General features: G+C 44.8%; 1 protein-coding gene across 3 annotated transcripts in view; it reads right to left on the minus strand.

Moving 5' to 3' along the window:
* The window catches only part of vps13c (vacuolar protein sorting 13 homolog C), a 296,935-nt gene that overhangs the window by 84,616 nt on the left and 194,065 nt on the right, over positions 1–18,254 (minus strand). For all 3 annotated transcript variants that reach the window (XM_055662746.1, XM_055662745.1, XM_055662747.1), the window contains 6 exons: positions 18,028–18,183; positions 13,747–14,011; positions 11,340–11,500; positions 10,462–10,583; positions 7,789–8,086; positions 3,287–3,670 (listed from right to left, as the gene is read on the minus strand). In XM_055662746.1, the coding sequence (XP_055518721.1) occupies positions 3,287–3,670; positions 7,789–8,086; positions 10,462–10,583; positions 11,340–11,500; positions 13,747–14,011; positions 18,028–18,183 (1,386 nt within the window). The remainder of the gene's footprint in view (positions 1–3,286; positions 3,671–7,788; positions 8,087–10,461; positions 10,584–11,339; positions 11,501–13,746; positions 14,012–18,027; positions 18,184–18,254) is intronic.

Raw genomic sequence — 18,254 nt, forward strand, 5'->3', positions numbered from 1 at the left:
GAGAGTTTTGATCACTAATAAAAATATACAGGTAGTTGGTTTTTACATCACAGGGTAAAATATTGTGATTTTTGCTTGAAGGTATTTGATACATTTTAATTAAAATATGTTGAAAACATCTATAATCTTCAAACTTTTAATTAATTTCTGGGATCAGGCATTGTTGGCAAAGCCACCTTTTATTGACAATCCTTAAATGCCTCTTTGAACATAGGTCAGCATGCTCAATTTGTTGTGGCTTAATATGTCAGTGTATTTCATATTTATCATTTGGCCATCAGTCCAGAAAAGACTTAATAGGAATCTGAGGGGTAACTGTTTTTACACAAAGGGTGGTGGGTGTATGAAACAAGCTGCCTGAAGAGGTAGTTGAGACTGGGACTATCCCAACGTTTAAGAAACAGTTAGACAGGTACATGGATATGACAGATTTGGAGGGATATGGACCAAATGCTGGCAGGAGGGACTAGTGTAAATGGGACATGTTGGCCTGTGTGGTCCAGTGGGGCGTGTATTCACACTGTATCACTCCTATGACTAAGATGGGGAAAAGATGGCGAAAATAATTTATTTCCGTTCTCCCTTTTCATGCCTCATTGCTATGTGCCCTGGTCCTCAGCGTCCACACTTGGTTCAGTGTGACAGAACTTGCAAGGCATGACTAAGATTCAGTACAAATCCTTCAACGCTGATCATATTTAACCCAATATTTTGACATCAAGATGGGGACTAAATCCACCACTATTTGAGGTCAAAAGATCTTTAACGTTCTGATGGCTAACATGGTTTAAGGACCTTCAGTGAAGCTTGGGTGCAAGTAGGGAAAGATGTCGTGAAGATTTGTTCCCAGAGAAGACAAGCAGAAATTTGATAGCAGCTTACAAGATTTTGACTATCTTAACTAGACTCAAGAAAGAGGCAGTTGCCATTGATGGGTTGTTCAAGGAACAAGAGTGGTGGATTTCTAAGGGGAAATGCAATTCTAGGGGGAATTGTGAGGAAAATAACACATACCCGGAATGCAGTTGTGATCTGAAATTTCTTGTGTGTAGGGGCGAATGGAACAGAATGTGACAGGGCAATAGAATAAATGACAAGGTATTTAGTGAATGGGAGCCATCACAATCCTTCAACAACTGTCTGATTCTATTCCAGCCTGGATTCACCCAGCCAGTCACTTGTGAGCTGATTCACAGGATCTCCTAATGCACAGTCGGAGTGAAATTGAAAGCAAAAGCAGAAACAGAATACAGAAAGCATGACAGAAGAAAGGTGTTGTACTTAGGAAAGTCAAAAACAAATGAAGGGAAAGAGGAATGACACATCTGGTACATCCAGTGGAGCTGCTGCCTCACAGCATCAGTGACTACTAGATGCATGGGTTTTCTCTGGGTGCTCTGGTTTCCTCCCGCACTCCAAAGACACACAGGTTTATAGGTTAATTGGCTTCGGTAAAATTGTAAATTGTCCCTTGTTTAAGAAGGATCTGGAGATGCTGGAAAATCAAAGGTAGACAAAAGTGCTGGAGAAACTCAAGGGGTCCAGCAGCTCCATAGATGTTGCTGCAACTGCTGAGTTTCTCCAGCACTTTTGTCTACTGTAAATTGTCCCTAGTGTTTGTAAAAAAAAAAATGTTAATGTGCAGGGATCGCTGGTCGGCGCAGACTCAGTGGGCCGAAGGGCCTATATCTCTAAACTAAACTAAACTGGAGGCCAAGGTGTGTGTAGTTTGCATGTTCTCCACTGGGAACCTGGCTCCAGTTTCCTCCCACAGTCGAAGGACGTGCAGGTTGGTGTGTGCATTGGTTGCTGAAAATTGCCCTTAGTGTGAGTGGAGATCCTGGGAGGAGTTGATGAGAATGTGGGGAGACTAAAATAACTTTATACTAGTGTAGGATCCGTGTAAATGGTGTTTGAGTGTGGACTTGGTGGGCCAAAGAGCCTGTTTCTGCTGTGTATCTCACTATGACTCCATAATTTAGAGAACAGAGCTTGCTCACAGCCCCTTAAAACCAATGTTCAACTGTGACCTTGGATGCTCTCGATATGGAGTTTGCATGTCCTCCCTATGAGCCCCAGTTTCCCCCCACATCTCCAAGGTGTGTGGGTAGGTAGGTTAGTTAGCCACTGTAAACTGCCCCAGTATGTTGATGAGGGGATATCAAAGGATGGTTGGTGGGAATGTGTAAATGGGTGCTGGATGGTCAACGTGCGATCAGTGGGCCATAATCTTATTTCCATGCTGTGAGACTTGACACTAGTCATGACTTCAATGGCTGCCCAATGCACACTTTGGGTGCAATGATGCACGGTTTCCTCAAACGTATGAATATATTCATGCTTTAGTCTTACAGTGTAACTTCCTGCATGTAAACGGTTGTCCAAAATCAGTAATTTCAGAAACCCATAACACATCATTCAATTACTGTCATTTTGCAGGATATCTTGCATGAACAGCAAGGGTGGGGTGGAAGATTGCAACCTTCACGTGGTCCACCCTGTTTCAACGAATGCAATCAACCTGGTGTGCACAATCAAATAAGATCAAATAGAACAAGTTGTCATACAACTTTAGGCTGTGCACGCCATACGCAAGAAGAAGAAGCAAGGGTATTTCTCTATCCCGACAGAGGTTTGTTACGAAGATAGACATGAAATGCTGGAGTACCTCTGCAGGACAAGTGGCATCTCTGGAGAGAAGGAATGGCTGGCGTTTCGGGTTGAGACCCTTCTTCAGACTGAGAGTCAGGGGAGGGGGAGACACAGAGATAAGGAAATGTAAGGTGTGAGAACGAGACATCAAAAGGGGTGAAGCTTAAGGAAAATGTAGAATAGAACATTGTTAGCTCGGAGAAATTAACAACAAAGCAAACTGAGATAAAATGTTATCAGGGACAGTCGGACTGGTCGGAGAACTGAGAAGGGGGCGGGGATGGAGATAGAGGGAAAGCAAGGGCAACATGAAGTTAGAGAAGTGAAATATTCAGACTACTGGGGTGTAAGCTGCCCAAGCAAACCTGCTGTCCTAATAACAAGTTCCTATTGCTGTTCTTTAAACCATCTTCCATTAACTATGTATGTGATAGGGAGAGTATTGTAAGACCTTGGTGGCTAAATCTGCATTTACACAAAATTGAGAAGACATGTAAAACAGTGAAGATGCTCCCTTAATAAAGCTCATGTTCAAATGCTTTTCTCCGTGCCTTTATACCTTTGCCTTTTAAGAAATGTAAAATTGAATATATTGTTTCCATGAAATTAACTGACCAACAGGAATTGTACATGCCTTATTTTTGCTGAAAATATTTTTTCGCTTGAAGGAAAACAGGATGACGTCGCTGAAGTCTGCAGGGTGCTTCACGTGTATGTCTTCTGCCCGATATTGCAGAACTCTTGAGGTCTTGTTAATGATCCAGTATGGGCTGTAAACAGACAGAACTAGCAGGCCACGAACTTTCCCGACGTGGATAAGCAAGTCGATGCTCATGCCAACTTCAGCAGTGAAGCAGACGGGGAAAAACTCGGGCAGTGCAGCTTCAATTTTAACCCGGCTGGTCCAGTTTCTGCCCTGATATTTAACGAGGCCCAGTTCCATGATTTCTCCTTGGATTCTGCAGCGTAGTACATCCGCTGAACAACCCTCGGCAAGTTGGTAGGATTCCGCTGTCCCCTGTAACGAGAAAAGATGGGTGAGTGGAAGTTCAAAACACTTCAGAAAAAATGAAGGCAGTTGCCATTGCATCTTGGAAGACAGCCAGGAGAATGTAAGAGTTTCATAACTGAGATGTGGATATTTTCAAGTATGGCAAAAATGAATTAAAATGGATGTGGATTCCGTAGCATTATGAGCATGAGGCAAGGAGCTCTGAAACAAATTAGTTCAGAAAAAAGGAGCAGGTCCTTCAAGCCTGTTATAATCATAACTGATTAACTATCTTCAGTGTCATATCAGAAACATTGAATTCGCCAATGTCAATTAATACATCCCTCCACTCACATTTTCCCCACCCCCATCTCAGACTTACTCCACCCATCTGCCATGTGCCCCTGACCCTCAGCAATAGTCACTGATCACGTGTCAGGCTTTGTCCCACTCCCTCCCCTTTTCCAGCATTCTCTCCCCATCTGTATCAGTCCTTCAGGACTGTCAGGGTCCCTGGACAGAGTCGAGCGAGGCGGAATAGCGTCAGATGTTGCATCTTCTGTGGTTGCAGGAGAATCCTCTGGAGTTTTTTGAGGCTGCTACTAGGAAAACTGGTGGCGCGACTCACCCGTTGCAGCGGCCCCTACAGCCTGTCTGTCTTCTTTTAATTTTTTGTCTAGTTAAATGTAGTGTTTGGTGTTTTTTAATAGTGTTTTTAAATGTGTATATGTGGGGGGGCAAGGGGAAACTATTTAAAATCTCTTCCCTGTCTGGGAGACCCGACCTTTTCCCTATCGGGTCTCCGTTGTCGTTGGGGCCTAGCACCGTGGAGCAGCCTCCAACCTGAACGACCCGGGGGCTCGGGAGACTGCGGAGCTGCGGACTATTCACCATCATGGGGCTGGCCGGCCTCGGAGCGTGGGGAGCAGTGGTGACTCGCTGCTGCGACTCGACTCCTGGGGCTCGGAGGCTCCAGCAACGCAGCCGCAGGTCCGGTGGACTGGGACATCGGGAGCTCGCGGGTCCGGGGGGAGAGACCGCTTCCCGGAGCTCCCGCAACGCGACTTCTCCAGCCCGTGTCACGGGGTTGGAACGACCCGGACCGGGACAGTACATCACCTGGCGCGGCTTCATGGCCGTGGGACTCACCATCGCCCGTGGGGGTTCCAACCTTGTACTTTCAGACCGGGAGCGGGGCCGTAAATCGCCCCGCACGGCCTAAAATGGCCGTGGGACTTATCATCACCCGCCTGGGGCTGGACATCGGGAGAGAAATTGAGAGCAGGGGAGAGAAAAGACTTTGCCTTCCATCACAGTGGGTTCACTGTGATGGATGTTTGTGTGAATTTAATTGTGTGTATGTCTGTAGGACATTGTCTTGTTTGTATGGCTGTGTAAATGAAATTTCGTTTGAGTCTCACTGGGGCTCAAATGACAATAAATATTGTATTGTATTGTATTGTAAATGGACATGGGAGAGCCAGTGGATGTAGTGCACCCGGACTTTCAGAACGCCTTTGATAAGGTCCCACATAGGAGATTAATGGGCAAAATTGCAGCACATGGTATTGGGGGTAGGATACTGACATGGATAGAAAATTGGTTGGCAGACAGGAAACAAAGTGTAGTGATTAACGGGTCCCTTTCAGGCAGGCAGTGACTAGTGGGGTACCGCAAGGCTCAGTGCTGGGATTGCAGCTATTTACAATATACATTAATGATTTAGATGAAGGGATTAAAAGTAACATTAACAAATTTGCAGATGACACATAGTTGGATGGCAGTGTGAACTGTGAGGAGGATGCTATGAGAATGCAGGGTGACTTGGACAGGTTGGAAGATGCAGTTTAATGGGGATAAATGTGAGGTTATCCACTTTGGTTGCAAGAACAGGAAGGCAGATTATTATCTGAATGGTGTCAAGTTAGGAAAAGGGGAAGTACAACAAGATCTGGGTGTCCTTGTTCATCAGTCACTGAAAGTAAGCATGCAGGTACAGCAGGCAGTGAAGAAAGCTAATGGCATGTTGGCCTTCATAACAAGAAGAGTTGAGTATCAGAGCAAAGAGATCCTTCTGCAGTCGTGCAGGGCTCTAGTGAGAGCGCACCTGGAGTATTGTGTGCAGTTTTGGTCTCCAAATTTGAGGAAGGGAGTGCAGCTATTGAGGGAGTGCAGCGTAGGCTCACAAGGTTAATTCCCAGGATGGCGTGACTGTCAGGAATTTAGAAGGATGAGAGTGTATCTTATTGAAACATATAAGATTATTAAGGGATTGGATACGTTAGAGGCAGGAAACATGTTCCCGATGTTGGGGGAGTCCAGAACCAGGGGCCACAATTTAAGAATAAGGGGTTGGCCATTTAGAATGGAGACAAGGAAAAACCTTTTCACCCAGCGAGCTGTGAATCTGTGGAATTCTCTGCAGTGGAGGCCAATTCTCTGGATGCTTTCAAGAGAGAGTTAGATAGAGCTCTTAAAGTTAGGGGAGTCAAGGGATATGGGGGGAAGGCAGGAACGGGGTACTGATTGTGGATGATCATCCATGATCACCGTTAATGGCGGTGCTGGCTCAGAGGGCCGAATTGTCTATTGAAGGTACCTGAGGAGGGGGTGGTTTGGTTGCGAAGGGATGAGTTAACCAGGGAGTTGCGGAGGGAACGGTCTCTGTGGAAGGCGGAAAGGGGTGGAGATGGGAAAATGTGGCTAGTGGTGGGATCCCGTTGGAGGTGGCAGAAATTTCGGAGGATTAAATGTTGTATGTGATGGCTGAAGGGTGGAAGGTAAGGACCAGGGGGATTGTCTCTTCTGCGACTAGGGGGAGGGGGAGCAAGGGCGGAACTGTAGAGTACCGGGGATACACGAGTGAGGGCCTCATCTGTGAACCCCTGTTCCCTAAAGAATGATGTTCTTGAATGGAACACCTCATCTTGGGCACAGATGCGGCGTAGATGGAGGATGTGGGAGTAATGGATAGTTTTTGCAGGAATTAGGGTGGGAAGAAGTGTAGTCGAGATAGTTGTGGGAACCTCATCTACTGTATCCGTTGTTGAAGATGTGGACTCTTATACATCGGCGAGACCAAACATAGACTGGGCGATCGTTTCGCAGAACACCTTCACTCAGCCCGCGTGAACCAACCTGATCTCCCGGTTGCTGAACACTCTAATTCTCCTTCCCATTCCTGCACAGACCATTCTGTTCTCAGTTTGCTCCATTGCCAGAGTGAGGCTAAACACCATTTGGAGGAACAGCATCTCATATATCCCATCGTTTAAGTGACAGTTAGACAGTTTTGGAGGGTTATGGACCAAGCGCAGGCAGGTGGGACTAGTTGGCTGGTGTGGGCAAGATGGGCTGAAGGGCCTGTTTCCACACTGTGTGACTGTGTCACTCTATGACCTGAATTGTTTGCTCTGGAACATCGGAATGGCATAGATAGGCAAAATTGTGAGGGACATCAATGATACACAGTCAGAACCTTATTCCCCAGGGTGGAAATGTCCAACACCAGACGGCAGAGCTATAAGGTGAGATGAGAAAAGTTTAAAGGATATGTGTGGGGTAAGTTGTTTTTTGGCACAGAGGGTGGTGGGGCCCTGGAACGCTTTGCCCGGGGTGGTGGTGGAGGCTGATACAATAGTGGTGTTTAAGAGGCTTTTAGATAGACACATGGAAGTGCAGGGAATAGAGGGGATATGGATTATGTGCAGGCAGACAAGATCAGTTCAGCTGGATATCATGTTCGGCACAAACATTGTGGGCTGAATGTTGTGCCTTGCTGTTCCACAATTCACAGTGAAATTATGTTAGTAAGAAGACAAATAACTGAAAGCGTTTACATTCCATGAAGTTTAGTTTAGTTTAGAGTAGCAGCACAGAAACAGGCCCTCCGGCCCACCAAATCCATGCCAACCAGCAATCCCCACACACTAACACTATCGTACACACACTAGGGATAATTTACAATTAACTCACAAGCCTGTACGTATTTGGAGTATGGGAGGAAACCGGAGGACCGGGAGGATCCCACGCTGTCACAGGGAGAACGTACAAACTCCATACGGACAGCACCTGTAATCAGGATCAAACCCGGCTCTCTTGGGCTGTAAGGCAGCAACTCTACCACTGCACCACCGTGCACTAACCTCCAACATGTAGGTGAGACGATATGGTAGAAGGTTGCGAATGAGAACTGTGGGGCGGAGATGAATGATATAGGCTGGGTCCCACTCATCTTCACCAAGGTTACTGATGAAGTTCAGCTCATCTGGAATGGCAATGGTGTTTACTATGAGCGGTAAATAGCCCGTGTCAGTGGAAGGACATTGTAGGATACACTGAATCTCTGTGCTCCTGTGAATTTCTTCCTTCCATGTGATGTACGTTGTTGATGCTTTGAAGTTATTCTCCAGCTCTCCTGCTGGCTTTAAAAACAAGTGGTCTCTAAAACAGAAGACAACATTTAATACTTCATACAATGAACCAGAGGTTGTCAACCTTACACTTTATTCCTACATAAAGAGAAACAAATATTTCTACTTCCTTCTACCCAGAGTAGAGGATCCAAGAACCAAAGGGCATGGGTTTAAGGTGAGAGGGGAGAGATTTCATAGGAATCTGAGAGACAACTTTTTCACACAGAGGGTGGTGGGAATATGTAACGAGCTGCCAGAGGAGGTAATTGAGGCAATAACAACATTTAAAAGCCATTTGGACAGGTACGTGGATAGGAAAAAGTTACAGGGATAAGGTCTGAAAGTGGGCAGGTGGGACTAGTGTTGATGGGGCATCTTGGGCAACATGAGCCGAAGGGCCTGTTTTAGTGCTGAAAGACTCTATGACTAAACAAGCTACAGATCCTTTGCATTGCCTGGGTATTGGATATTAAAAAGTTATGCAATAAACGCAAACTAGTCTCTCTCACTTTGCTGTTTGCTTGCAAGCTTGTTAAGCTACATAGCAAAGTCATTTGATTGCAAAGTTGCTTCTTCAGATGGGAAGAAAACACAGATACGCATGCATCAAGGAGCATTAAATCTTGGAAAATCAGCCAGGATGGAATGCTAGCCATTAAAGAAAGCTACTTTTTTACCCTGTCCCTGCACCACAAATTACACTCATAGCGAGAAATCTGTTATATTCACGATTCTAACACAAAGTGCTGTGGGAACTCAAGCGGGTCAGGTAGCATCTATAGAATGAGTGGGCAATCAATGTTTTAGGCTGGGACCCTTCGTCGGATCTGTCCAGTCACTCCACAGATGCTGCCTGACCCATTTAAGGTCCTCCAGCACCTGACGCTCTGCTCAAGATTCCTGCTTCTGTAATCGCTTGCATTTCCATGTTGCCGACTTTCCCATCACAAGAGTTGCTGCCTTCCAGCGCTTGCAGTGCTGGAGTCCCAGGTTCGAACCCGACTACGGGGGCTGTCTGTATGTTCTCCCTGTGACTGGTGTGGGTTTTCTCTGAGATCTTCTGTTTCTCCCTACACTCCAAATACTTACAGGTTTGTAGCTTAATTGGCTTGGTATATGTAAAAATTGTCCCTAGTGCGTGTAGGATAGTATTAATAATCGTGTTAATATGCGGGGATCGCTGCTCGGCGTGGTCCCTGTGGGCCGAAGGGCCTGTTTCCACGCTGTATCTCTAAACTAAACTAAACCAATCCGACTTCTCCACCTCGTGTAGGAGAGAAAGGGTCTCGACCCGAAACGTCACCCATTCCTTCTCTCCAGAGATCTTCTCTGTCCTGCTGACTTACTCATTTTGTTGTCGACCTCTTCTCCACCTTGTTCCCTTTCCCCCTCCCTTGTGCTCATCTAACTCCCACTGCCTCCCTCTCTCACCCAATCCTTTCCCTTCCCTTTTTGTTCATCCCCATCCCTCTTTACTGGAATACCCTATTTTCCTTTTCTCCCCCTCTTTCACCTCCTCCCCCTCGCCCTCCACCCACTATCCTGTCCTGCTGCTTCACACCATTCCCCCTCTTTTTTTCTTTATCTGGAACCTTTCTATCTCCATTTCATCCCAAGCCCTTGTTACTATCTGCATCCTTCTGCCACCTATCATCCACATTTCACTTGCTAGCTTTTGCCCCATCCGTTGCCCTGACCTATTTTTCCCAGCTTTCTCCCTTCTACTACATCAGTCAGAACAAGGGTCCCAACCCAAAGTGTAGTCTGTTTATTTCCCTCCACAAATGCTGCCTGACCCACCGAGTTCCTCCAACATTTAGTTTTTTTGCTCAGGATTGCAGCATTGTGCTTCCATTAGCTACTGATCATTGACAAGTAACAGATCCAGATGATGGTCTCTCTCGGGAATGGCTACCCACCCAGCCTGGTGAACTTGCACTGATAAAATAATTTAGAAAATAAATCGAACGGTGAAGTTGATTGTTGACACATATGCATAAAATTGAGTCAATCATGGACCACACTGCGTTGATTGTGGTGGTTCCAATGGAACCATCCCCTCTCCTGCCCTGATTGGTGCTCCTGCCTGATCAGTGTAGGAAGGAACTGCAGATGCTGGTTTATACCGAAGATAGACAGAAAAATGCTGGAGTAACTCAGCTGGACAGGCAGCAGCCCTAGAGAGAAGGAATGGGTGATGTTTCTGGTCGAGACCCTTCTTCACACTATTCTCCAAATTTAGCCTGAAGAAAGGTCTCGATCCAAAACGTCACCCATTTCTTCTCTCCAGAGATGCTGCCTGTCCCGCTGAGTTACTACAGCACTTTCTGTCTATCCCCTATCTGATACAGTTGGTTCACCTCCTTACTCCAACATATACAAATCCTTTAATAAATCCCCTACCTGTACGAGTCTAAAGGCACATGGAACTCCTCTTCCGGACTGGCCACACCAATCTGCTCCAGTGACTGCCTAGACGGAACTAATTTATAGACTATAAAGGAGATGGAGAAGTGGTTCTTGATCTATGATAAATAAAACAGAGCATTTCATTATTTACACCAGTCTCTGACTTGATTACATCTTTAAGCAAAGTGCTGGAGTAATTGAGTGGGTCAGACAGTTAAGCAATATCTTTGGGAAGTTCCGTGAGCGGTACGGGTGAGTTGGGCCTGTTTCCATGCTGTCTCACTTTACAGATCAAGACAGCAAACATTTAGAATCGCCGACTCTTCCCTGGTCCCAGCTTCCTAAAATGCAACTGGTTCTCATGTTGCATCAAATTCACCTCACAGTGTGTACAGTAATCTCAAATAAACTAACTCGCTGGTTAGTAAGGCATTGAAGACAATACTAGCAGTGTAATTGATATGGAGAGCTAAAGTGAACAACAATGAAGAAATGTGTAGGAAGGAACTACAGATGCTAGTTTAAACTGAAGTTAGACACAAAATGTTGGAGTAACTCAACGGGTCAGGCAGCAGCTCTAGAGAAAAGGAATATGTGATGTTTTGGGTCGAAACCCAACTTCAGACTGAGTCGGGGAAAGAGGAAACGAGAGGTACGGACAGTACTAAGGACAAATGAATGGAAGATATGCAAAAAGTAACGATGATCAAATAAAGATGGAGCTATTGGTGGCTGTGGGGTCGATGGTAACGAGTTATACAGACAGAACGAGACTGAAACTAGTAGGGTGGCTAGGATGGGGAGAGGCGGAGAGCGAGGGGATGCAAGGGTTACTTGAAGTTAGAGAAATCAATGAAGAAAAGCTCCATTACCTGGAGAGGGGATCGGATGACAATTCTTTTATCACCTTCCACGGCATCTATCTGGACCACAAGTGATACTGAATGCTCACTGTTGGGACAATGTACATTGTACAGACGCCGCCCTGGCATTGCCATCGGGATGTTTGCCACTTCTGTGTAATTACATGGCACTGCGGAAATAAAGTTGAGTGTTTGTTTAGTTTATTGTCACGTGTGTACAGTGAAAAGCTTTTGTTGCATGCTAACCAGTCAGCAGAAAGACAATACTTGATTAGAATCGAATCATATACAGCGTACAGATACATAAGGGAATAACGTTTAGTGCAAGGTAAGGCCAGCAAAGTCCAAACAAGGATAGTCCGAGGGTCACCAAAGCGGTAGATAGTAGTTCAGGACTGCTCTCTGTTTGTGGTAGGAAGATAAACCAAATACTTTTAGCACTTTTCAGAAAAACATCTTCACATTTGCACAAGTTAATGCAGAATTATCATCGGTTCTTGGGTCTCCGGCGCTGCAATGCAGCAACTCTACCGCTGCGCCACCGTTAATTACAACAAATCTGGCAAACAATACCAAATATAAACATAGAAAATAGGTGCAGGTGTAGGCATTCTGCCCTTCAAGCCCACATCGCCATGGCTGATCATCCAAAATCAGTGCCCCGTTCCTGCTTTCTCTCCATATCCCTTGATATATCTAACTCTCTCTTGAATACACCCAGTGAATTGGCCTCAACTGCCTTCTGTGGCAGAGAATTCCACAGATTCACAATTCTCAGGGTGGAAAATAGAATTAAATTAAATAGTATGAAATTCTGCATATTGGCAGGAAAGCAAGTACATTGTCTAAATGGGAGAGATTACAGAGCTCCGAGATGGAGGCATCTTGGCGTTCCATCACAGGGTGCAGGCCTGCAGTGTAGCACTCATTGGGAAATTCTAACAAAACATGACCGCTCATTGTGAGAAGAGTTGCATACTAATAAAGCAAGGTTATATTCAGTAAACGCCAATGATGAGATCACATCTGGAATACATTATTTGCCTCCATATTTAACGATGTTAATACACTGGAAGCAGTTAATGGACTGATTCTGGAATGGGCGGGTTATTTGTTGTAATCTTTACAGGCTGTACTTGTATCCGCTGGGGTACAGAAGAGTGAGAAGTTGTGTAGGAAGGAGCTGCAGATGCTGGTTTACATTGAAGATTGACACAAAATGCTGGAGTAACTAAGCAAGACTGGCAGCACCTATAGATAACAGCTATGGATGACGTTTCAGGTCAAGACCCTTCTTCAGACTGAGGGTGAGAAGTTTGGGATTTAAACGCAAGATTCTGGAGGGGTGGCGACAGGGTTGATGGAAATGATTCTTCTTCTGTTGGGAGAAACGAGTAGTTGACAACACTTGAAAACTATTTTTCAAATAAATGTTTGAAATTATAGAAAGTTCAAAAAGAATTGCTCAAAAACAAAGGCCTTCATCCTGCTCATCATAAACAGGCTGACCTTGACGTTCATTTTCTTCTAGAAGCTATTTAGGAATGCTTTTCTGTAACGTATGACCATTCAGTGATATAATGCATTGGTGAGAACATGATTGATCTCATTAAAAAAAGGATGTGCATGTTGGAATTAGTCACAAGAGGCTTGCTCCACCGCTACCTTGATTGGATGGGATATCAGGCAAGGAAAAGTTGGACAGATCAGGCCTGTATATTTTTTTTTTAGTTCAGAGATACAATGCGGCAACAGGCCCTTCAGCCCACCGAGACCAAGCCGTCACTGTTGGAGTTCCAAAGAATGAGAGCGGAACTTGATTGATCCAGAGGGATCTTAATCGACCAAATGTGAAGTAATTTCTCTTGCAGGAGGAGCAAGTACCTTTAAAACATTTTTAAATAACTATATTTTTTAATATATAAGAACTGTTTTTGTCTGGTTGGAAGGCACAGCTAGGAAACAGGCCCTTCAGCCCACCGAGTCCATGCCGACAATGCCAACCATTGATCACCTGCATTGTATCCCACTTTCGTATCCACCACCAACATACATCAAGGAATATGGGGAAAAAGCAGGAATGGGGTACTGATTTTGGATGATCAGCCATGATCATTTTGAATGGCTCGAAGGGCCGAATGGCCTACCCCTGCACCTATTTTCTATGTTTCTATACCAGGGACAATTTATAGAAGCCCATCTACAAACCTGCACATCATTGGAATGTGGGAGTGAACCAGAGCACCCAGAGAATGTGCAGACTGCACTTGAGGTCAGGATCAATCTGGTCTCTAGCGCGGTGAGGCAGCAGCTCTACCAGCCTGTGTCTTAAATGGTGTAAACGGTTTGAAAGGCCATACTGACCTTTACCAATCCCAATTTGAGTGCGTTTATGTACTCTCAATGTCCAACTTACCCACTGTCACAGTATACAGGTTGCTCTCCTGCTTCTGTAACATAGAAAGCTTCCCTTCAGCTTTGGGTTGCACCAATGCATAATCCAGTTCCAGTACGTGCCCGACATCCATACGATGCAGTTTCTGATCGGTGGTGGAACCAACAACATGTAGATTTGAGGAGTGATGCAAATCAAGAGCAATGCCCAGGGCATTTTTGAAGGTGTATGGAACCTGATCCTTCACTAGATAGTTAGACGTTGAATCGGTTCCTGCCAAAAATGCCTGCGGAAAAGCATGCAAACATTTATCAAAGGCCAGAGAGAAATATTCTTTCCCAGCTTCATTCTCTGGGTTCCGTCCACGTTCTTGCCCCACAACAGATACTGACCGGATTACCAGAGATACATCTTATCCCCGTGGTTTTACCTGAGCACAGATATTCCTCTTCCTCACCCTCTCTACAGCTTCACACATCTTTCTCTCTTTTTCGGCTCAGACCGAGTCTCCAACCTGAAACATTAACTCTGCTTCTCTTCCCACAGATGCCACCTGACCTACTGATCATTTCCAGCTTAATCTGTTCTTGCCCGCAGCAAGTTTACCACTGAACAATAAAATCAACATGTCCATAAAGCTACACTGATTTCTGCTACTTAAACAGCAGCCAACAGATTGAGCACATCTTTTAATTGCTGTTGTGCACTATAATAGCTGCAAAACACAACACAATCAAATACATGTGGAGGAAAGAACTGCAGAGGCTGGTTTAAATCGAAGGTAGACACAAAAAATGCCGGAGTAACTCAGCGGGTCAGGCAGCATCAAATAAATGCGGCTAAGGTGCTGTTGAAGCGTTAGAATCCGGGACGACTGCGGCATGCTGTATTCTACATCTGACCCAGCACTGTCTCACAAAATAAGTTGAAATTTCAATTCAAAATCTATTCAAAATCTTTTGTCTATATATAAGTAAAATCTCACAGAAACATAAAAACTAGGTGCAGAAGTATGCCACTCGACCCTTCGAGCCAGCACCATCATACAATATGATCATGGCTGATCATCCAAAATCAGTACCCCATTCCGGCTTTCTTCCCATATCCCTTGATTCCATTAGCCCTAAGAGCTATGTCTAACTCTGTCTTGAAAACATCCAGTGAATTGTCCTCCACTGCCTTCTGTGGCAGAGAATTCCACAGATTCACAACTCTCTGGGTGAAAAGGTTTTTCCTCATCTCAGTCCTACCCCTTATTATTAAACTGTGACTGCTGGTTCTGGACACCCCCAACACCGGGAATATTTTTCCTGCATCTACCCTGTCCAATCCTTTAAGAATTTTATATGTTTCTATAAGATCCTCTCTCATCATTCTAAATTCCAGTGAATACAAGCCCAGTCAACCCATTATTTCATCATATGTCAGTCCCGCCATCCCGGAAATTACCTGGTGAACCTAAGCTGCACTCCCTCAATAGCAATAATGTCTTTCATCAAATTAGGAGACCAAAATTGCACACAATACTCCGAGTGTGGTTTCACCAGGGCTGTGTACAATTTCAGTAGGACCTCCTTGCTCCTAAACTCAAATCCTCTTGCAATGAAGGCCAACATGCCATTAGCTTTCTTCACTGCCTGCTTTATCTGCATGCTTACTTTCAGTGATTTATTTACAAGCACACCCAGGTCTCGTTGCACCTCCCCTTCCCCTAATCTGACGTCATTCAAATAATAATCTGCCTTCCTGTTTTTACCACCAAAGTGAATAACTTCACATTTATCCACATTATACTGCATCTGCCAAGTTCTGCCCACTCACCCAACCAATCCAAGTCACCCTGCAGCCTCAATGCATCCTCCTCACAGCTCACACTGCCACCCAACTTTGTGTCATCTGCAAATTTATAGATGTTACATTTAATTCCCTCATCTAAATCGTTAATATATATTGTAAACAACTGTGGTCCCAGCACCAAGCCGTGCGGCACGCCACTTGTCACTGCCTGCCATTCTGAAAAGGACCCTTTAATTCCTACTCTTTGCTTCCTGTCTACCAATGTCAATACCCTAACCCCAAAACCCTGTGCTCTTATTTTGCACACTAATCTCTTGTGTGGGACCTTGCCAAAAGGCTTTTTGAAATTCCAGATACACCACATCCACTGGCTCAAATTCCATCCTCAACATCTATCCTCAAAGAAATTACCAAAAAGATTAGTCAAGCATGATTTCCCCTTCATAAATCCATGCTGACTTTGACTGATCCCATCACTGCTTTCCAAATGCACTGCAAAAACATATAACATCTTTAATAATCAACTCAAGCATCTTCCTCCCTACTGATGTAAGGCTAACTGGTCTATATTTCCCATCGTTTAAGAAACACTTAGACAGGTACATGGGTAGGACAGGTTTGGAGGGATATGAACCAAGCGCAGGCAAGTGGGACTAATGTAGCTGGGACATTGTTGGCCGGTGTGGGCTAGTTGGGCCGAAGGGTCTGTTTCCGCACTGCATCACTCTATGACTCTAACCAAATAACTCATTTAACTGTTTTGTCATTTCATTGTTTCCCATTATAAATTATAATCATGGTCATATGGCATTGAAAAAGACCCTTCAACCCAACTTGCCCATGCTGACTAAGATGCCCGATCTAGACAAGTCCCTCCTGTCTGGGTTTGGCCCCTATCTCTTTAAGCCTTTTCTATCCATGCACCTGTCATACAGTCATAGAGTGATACAGTGCGGAAACAGGCTCTTCGGCCCAACTCGCCCACACTGGCCAACAATGTCCCAGTTACACTAGTCCCACTTGCCTGCGCTTGGTCTATATCCTTCCAAACCTGACCTATCCATGGTCATGTCTAATTGTTTCTTAAACAATGGGATAGTCCCAGCCTCAACTACCTCCTCTGGCAGCTTGTTCCATACACCCACCATTGCATGAAAAGGTTGCCCCTCAAATTCCTATTAAATCTTTTCCCCTTCACCTTGAACCTTTGTCCTCTGGTCCTCGATTCCCCTACACTAGGCAAAAGACTGTGCATCTACCTGATCTATTCCTCTCATGATTTTGTATATAAGATCTCCCCTCATCCTCCTGCGCTCCATGGAATAGAGACCCAGCCTATTGAACCTCTCCCTATAGCTCACACCCTCTAGTCCTGGCAACAACCTCGTAAATCATTTCTGAACCCTTTCAAGTTTGACAATATCTTTCTTATAACATGGTGCCCAGAACTGAACACAATATTCTAAATACGGTCTCACCAAAGTATTATACGACTGCAACATGACCTCCCATCTTCCATACTTAATACTGTGAGTGATGAAGGCCAAAGTGCCAAAAACCTTTTTGACCACCTTATCTATCTGCGACTCAATCGACAATAGGTGCAGGAGTAAGCCATTCAGCCCTTCGGGCCAGTACCGCCATTCATGGCTGATCATCCTTGTTGACGCAATCTTCAAGGAACCATGCACCTGTACTGCTAGATCCCTCTGCTCTACAACACTGCCCAGAGGCCTACCGTTCACTGTGTAGGTCCTGCCCTTGTTCGACGTCTCAAAATGCAACACCTCACACTTTTCTCTATTAAATTCCATCAACCATTGCCCACCTGGCCAATCGATCCAGATCCTGCTGCAATCGTTCACAACCATCTTCACTATCTGCAAAACCACTAACATTTGTATCATTAGCAAACTTGCTAATTTTGCCGTCGGTTCTCATCCAAATCATTGATGTAGTTGACAAACAGTAACGGGCCCAGCACCGAACCCTGAGGCACACCACTAGTCACAGGCCTCCAATCTGAGAAGCAACCTTCCACCATCACCCTCTGCTTCCTTCCATGGAGCCAATTTGCTATCCATTCAGCTATCTCTCCTTGGATCTCATGCAATCTAACCTTCCAGAACAGCCTACCACACAAAACCTTGTTGAATGCCTTATGAAGTTCATGTACACAACATCTACAGCTCTGCCCTCTTCAACCTTTTTGGTCACGTCTTCAAAAAAGTCAATCAGATTTGTGAGACACGACCTCCCACGTACAAAAGCATGCTGACTATCCCTAATCAGCCCTTGCCCATCCAAACGCAACTGCAGTTCCTCGTGTCTCTCTATATTGATATTGTGGATCATATTGTGAAGCGGGATACTTTTTTCAGACTGCACTATGTACAAACATTGAGAGATGCAAACTTTCTCGGAGTTTGATTTGTTATAGCTAAACAGTGTTACAATGCTAAAAAAAACACATATAATAGTTGTGTTTTAACCACATTATTTCACCTTGGCCAAGATGTTCATAACGTTCATGCAGCATTTGGACACTGTGATATTCAGCACATCCTTTGAAGAAATGGTAATGGTAGTCTGTGGATCAGGGATGGGAAGGAAGTCGTCACCCGGAATGAGAGCTTTGTCTGCTCTCGTGTTGGTCTTCATCTAACCAAGAAACAGAAATAGACACAAATAATCCAATAAAACACATGAAGTTTGGAATTATACTTTAAGAA

Source organism: Leucoraja erinacea, chromosome 36 (assembly GCF_028641065.1).
Source record: "Leucoraja erinacea ecotype New England chromosome 36, Leri_hhj_1, whole genome shotgun sequence".
Lineage (NCBI taxonomy): Eukaryota > Metazoa > Chordata > Chondrichthyes > Rajiformes > Rajidae > Leucoraja > Leucoraja erinaceus.